The sequence below is a fragment of the Oreochromis aureus genome, linkage group 3, assembly GCF_013358895.1.
Source record: "Oreochromis aureus strain Israel breed Guangdong linkage group 3, ZZ_aureus, whole genome shotgun sequence".
Taxonomy (NCBI): Eukaryota; Metazoa; Chordata; class Actinopteri; order Cichliformes; family Cichlidae; genus Oreochromis; species Oreochromis aureus.
Window position 1 is genome coordinate 133,500,305 of NC_052944.1, and position 5,209 is coordinate 133,505,513.

A 5,209-nucleotide genomic window follows, 5' to 3' on the forward strand; every position below is an offset into this window, starting at 1 on the left:
ATGATAATAATACATACAGAGAAAAACCCAACAATCATATGACCCCCTGTGAGAAAGACCTTTGGAGACAGTGGGAAGGAAAAACTCCCTTTTAACAGGAAGACTCAGGAAGGGGCGGCCATCTGCCGCAACCGGCTGGCGGTTGGGTGAGGAAGACAGGACACAGACACGCTGTGGGAGAGAGAGGTTGTAAACAAACTTATAGCAGCATCTGTATGTAATGTTTTTATAACAAAAAATCTGTTTCTCACAGCCAAAGCAGAAAACAAAGAACCACATGAAACAGAAATAAGATGAAGCAAACAGGTGTGTGTTCATCACAAAAGTGTGGGCCCCGAAGTTGGAGCCACTGACACTTGTGGCTGTGGGAAGGGCTATTAAATCCACCAGTGATGGGCAGATGTGATCCATACGGTCACGTTGGTGTAGAGATCCGACTTTGTGTTCATGAATGTAACCGCAGCTCCCGCTGAGCTCTTTGTTCTGAAACTCTGAGTCATGTTTTTACTTTTGTTTTCACATTTGGGGAATCCCCACTTGGTTTTGACTTTCATTTGGTGTCTGTCCAGGTACTTTCATACCATACAGCTTGTTTAGTCAGCCAATCAGAGACCTGCAGCATGGTGGCGTGCCACGACTAAAGGTCTATCCTGTTCTATTCTATTCTATTCTATTCTATTCCACAAGCTGCACAGGGTCAGAGTGGACGTTTTGGAGCAGGTAAGCTGACGTTTTTGTCTTTCTGAAATGTTCTTTTGTTCGTTTGTCCACATGATGAGCAGGCTGGTCCATAACTGAACATTCATACATTATGGTATAAATGTCATCAACAGTTTTTAACCAACCATGAAGCATGGATACAAACAGCAGATAGTTGTTGTTAGGATTTTATTCAGGTTTAAATGAGACAAATAAATGATGTCTATGATGCAGGAATGTTCTTCTTCTTTCAGTTTGAAAAAAGTGTTTGCCTTCAGCAAACTCACAGACATGTTTGACTTCCTGAAGAAACACATTGATGAGGAGGAGAAGAAGAACCACAGTGATGATGTTCACATCACCTTTGTGGCTCATGGAGCAATCAGAGACTTCATGATCCCAGCCAGCTGTTACCTGCCTCTGCCCACCATCACTGACGTGCTGCTGTATTCTCCCTGGAACTGCATCACTTCTGGTTTAGAGTACGTTATTGCTACAGGAAAACTGAGGCCTCAGCACAGAGTTTTTTCCTACAACGATAAAGAAAGCTGTACGATTCCTGATGACAAACATCGACCTGTGAACCTGCCAGATCACTGGAACTCTCTGAAGAAAGCTGGAGCACAGATGGTCCCAAACATCACGGTTAGCCCTCTTGGAGATGATGATGGAGTGTGGGAACGCTTTGAGTCTCTCTCAGCTAAACATGGACCACCAGGAAGGAACCGCATCGTCATCCCGTTCATCTTCCCAGGACGGGAATATGAAAGCGTCCCGTTCTCTGTGGTGACCTTGGCTCTGTCCCTGGTGCTCCTCTCCTCCAGGTTTAAAGCCACTCTTCACTCCTCTGGTTGTCTCAGAGATCACTCTACTGGACCGAAATTTGACAGGAAGTATCTTCAGGAGCAGTACGCCTGCACCATCGACAACAGCTGGATGAAATGTTCCCTTGCAGCTTTCAGATGATGATAAATGCTGCTTGTGTTAGACATGTTTGTGGACATTTTAGTGTAAAGATGAAGATGAAATGATAAAAGTAATTTCTCTATATTTGAGGCTCAGATTTATGATGAATGGACTTGAATCATCATTTAGTTCCAGCTCATAATCTGATCATAATCTGCTAACATCTGTGAAGGTTATTAATATAAACAGACTCAGCTGTTCTCTGCTCGCTGCTCACAGGTGACGTGATACTGATGTCAGACCTTCAACCAGCACACACACAGATCATTGACATGAAGTGTATATTATGTATTATGTAATATTTTGATCTGTTATTGCTTTATGTCGGGGTTTTAGATCCGTACTTGGGTAGAACAATAAGTTATGAGCCACAACCTTCTTACTCAGACTCTGAACTGTGTCACGTTCCAAACATAGAAGTAATACAAGTCTACAAGTTGTACATCTATATTTTCATGCCTACGGACTCGGTGATTGTTTCTGATCTTTTGTTATTGTAAAACATTAAAATGTGAAGATGATGTTGTCTAAGTGAAGAAGAACAGGATGAAAACCTGAAGCTGCTCATTAAAAACAATATTGTATATATGAAATTTATGGAGGACCACAAGAGCCACGCGCATCAAAATAAAGAATTCTGTGATTAAATAATGAATTGTAGAATAAATTTGGCATTTGTAAATTCATTTTTGAATTCCATGTTAAAAAAATGATTTTTTAAAAGTTTTTTTTTCCACTCCTCATTTCAATCCCTTTCCTGTTAGCTCACAGATTAGCTCAGGGATTAACATTTGGATTAGCAGATGGATTAGCAACTTTATTTTAAAAATCCTGCTGCAGTGCAAATTAGCCACACTTGGCATGTAAAGAGCTCTCTGACTGGTTGGACAGACACAGGCTGGCTGCCTGGATTTTTCTTCACTTCTTGTTTGTGCTGATAGCTTTGCCCTGCTTAGAAATGTGTGTGCTTGTACAAAGGCCGCTCAGCCTCAGGATTTACACTCGGCTCAACAAGGATATGTGAAGAATGAAGGGACCCTGCAGCAAAACAGAGAGCTGAACCTCTGGCTGTGTGCCTGTTTATTATTTCAGGTATAGATGATGGAATATGACCAGTCTGATGTCAGCCTGCTTCTCTGACAGCGCCTCACCTCGCTGTGCTGCCCCCTGCTGGCTCTGATCATTACTGACTGACTCACTTACTGCCACTTTATTAGGTACAGCTTGCTAACACAGGCTCAGACCTGCTTTGCCTTCAGAGCTGCCTTAAATCTTCATGGCTCAGATTTTTGTCTTTATTGGTTTGATAGTGATTGATTATTCAGTCCCAATCTGCTGTCATCTAAAGAACAAAATGATGTTTCTATGAGTCAAAAAGCTCCAGATGTTGTTCACAAAGAAAACAAAGATTAGGAACTTAAACACAAAGTGTTTGGAGCCAAAATGTTCCCAAGCTGCTCTTTTTGAAATGGCAGAGGTACAGTGGTGTCTAACAGCACACTGTGGAAGGCAAACATGTTCTTGTTGGATGAAACTTCATGAATCCTTTGTAGATTTGAGCTTTTGGAGCCTTTCTTTTCTCTTCAGGTGTACAGAGGCTGAGGAGGCAGGTGAAGCAGGTGGAGCTGTTGTAATGCTGGCAGAGGGTGTGTCTTAGTAACTCTGTGAGGTAGAACTGGATCCAACATTGTGGATGTGTTGATGTTGGAGCCATTAAGATTCTCTGCACACTGTAGGATTTCCCTGTGATTCACTGCGGGGGCATTTTGGAGTCTGTCAATGAAACTCTTCATATTTGTGTTTGACACCAGTTTATAGAAACAGAGAAATGTGTCATGCTTTTGTTCGGCCTCCACAAATATACACATTTGTTCATTGGTTGGACTTTTTGGAAGGAGACACATTGAAAACCATGTTAATAAGATCTTGTTGTTTCCTGTGGATCCGACACAGAGAGTGGACTTCAGACAGAAAGTGTGGAAGAGATTTTAGAGGCCGTGTGTGGCAACAGGAAGTTTCTGTATGTTTGCTGATCTTACATGTGGAAAACAACACGTGATGTTTGTGAAGTTCTGGTGGTGAACAATCTTTGTCTTCAGGTCATTTGAGAGTTGTTTTGAGACCCCCATGTTGCTGCTCTTCAGAGAAAATTAAAAGAGGAGGGAAACTTAGAATTGACCCCTTAAATACTCTTTCTCATTATTGGATTCAGATGTGCATGTAGGTCAGGGGTCACTGAGCTTACCAAGCCAATTTGAGTTCCAATAATTAGTTCTAAAGGTTTTGGAATCAATAAAATGACAACAGTGCCCAAATGTATGCACCTGCCTGATTTTGTTTAAACACTTATTGCACACTTTCTGTAAATCCAATAAACTTCATTTAACTTCTGAAATATCACTGTGTGTGTCTCCTATATGATATATTTAACTGACATTTTTTATTGTAACAACCAACGATTTATACAGGGAAATAATGACTATTAACAAGGTTGCCCAAACTTTTGCATCCCACTGTATGTAAGCATTGAGCCAAATTTAGTGATGCCAACATATTAAACGAACAAAATTTATATCTATAATACATCTATATATACAATGTCAAAGATACTTGTCTTTGAGTGAAGATTTAAGGTGATAGGAAATTTGAATAAATGCAACTTGAATCTTTACTGAAGCTCAGTGAATGATACAGAGTTCAAGCTCACTACTGTAATATATCATAATAATCTGACAATAACTATAATATTGGCCATATTTACATTACCAAAGTGAAATGATTTTAGTCTCATTAACAACATTAGCTAATTGTTATTTACTAGCTAATTTTAAAATGACTGTTCAGTACAGAAATGTCATGTTTTTACAGTCCCGTGGTCTCAGCCTCAGATACTCAACAAATCAAAGTGATGTCATTAAAAAAATGAACGAATAAAAAAAATTTTTTCTCCTTCATCTCTGTCAAACAATGCTGTATGAAACGCGGTTAGTATCATGGTTGCTAGGCAACCTGAGCGACGAAGGCCAGACCATCCCATTTCACAAGCCTCTCACTTCCACACTTCTCGTACTTTGTAGTACGCACCGTACGTAGTACGCGAACTGCGCATACTACAAAGTGTGCACATCCTCTCGAGTATCCTCATGAGGATAAAGAGCTGGTCCAGTGTTCCACAACCAGGACGAAAACTGCATTGTTCCTCCTGTATCAGAGGTTCGACTAACGGACAAACTCTCCTCTCCAGCAACCTGGCATAGACTTTCCAAGGGAGGCTGAGGAGTGTGAATCCCCTGTAGTACGAACACACCCTCCGGTCCCCTTTCTTAAAGATGGGGACAACCACCCCAGTCTGCCAGTCCAGGGGTACTGCCCCTAATCTCCACGCAACATTGCAGAGATGTGTCAACCAAAACAGCCCTACAACATCCAGGGCCTTCAGGAACTCAGGGCAGACCTCGTCCACCCCAGGGACTCTGCCACCAAGGAGTTGTGTTTAACTGCCTTGGTGAATTCACCCCCAGAGATTGGCAGGTCATTCCCTTCA

The 5,209-nt window shown here is 41.5% G+C and overlaps 1 protein-coding gene across 1 annotated transcript; it reads left to right on the forward strand.

The window, feature by feature from the left end:
- Positions 1–638: 638 nt before the first annotated feature.
- LOC120438121 lies at positions 639–2,335 on the forward strand. The gene is made up of 2 exons (XM_039608564.1): positions 639–720; positions 954–2,335. The coding sequence occupies exon 2, from the start codon at positions 991–993 to the stop codon at positions 1,663–1,665; it is 675 nt and encodes a 224-aa protein (XP_039464498.1). The 5' UTR covers positions 639–720; positions 954–990; the 3' UTR covers positions 1,666–2,335.
- Positions 2,336–5,209: the final 2,874 nt, after the last annotated feature.

What these genes read in the sequence shown, in the direction of transcription:
- LOC120438121 (XM_039608564.1), top strand. Translation starts at nt 991, where the DNA reads ATGTTTGACTTCCTGAAGAAACACATTGATGAGGAGGAGAAGAAGAAC.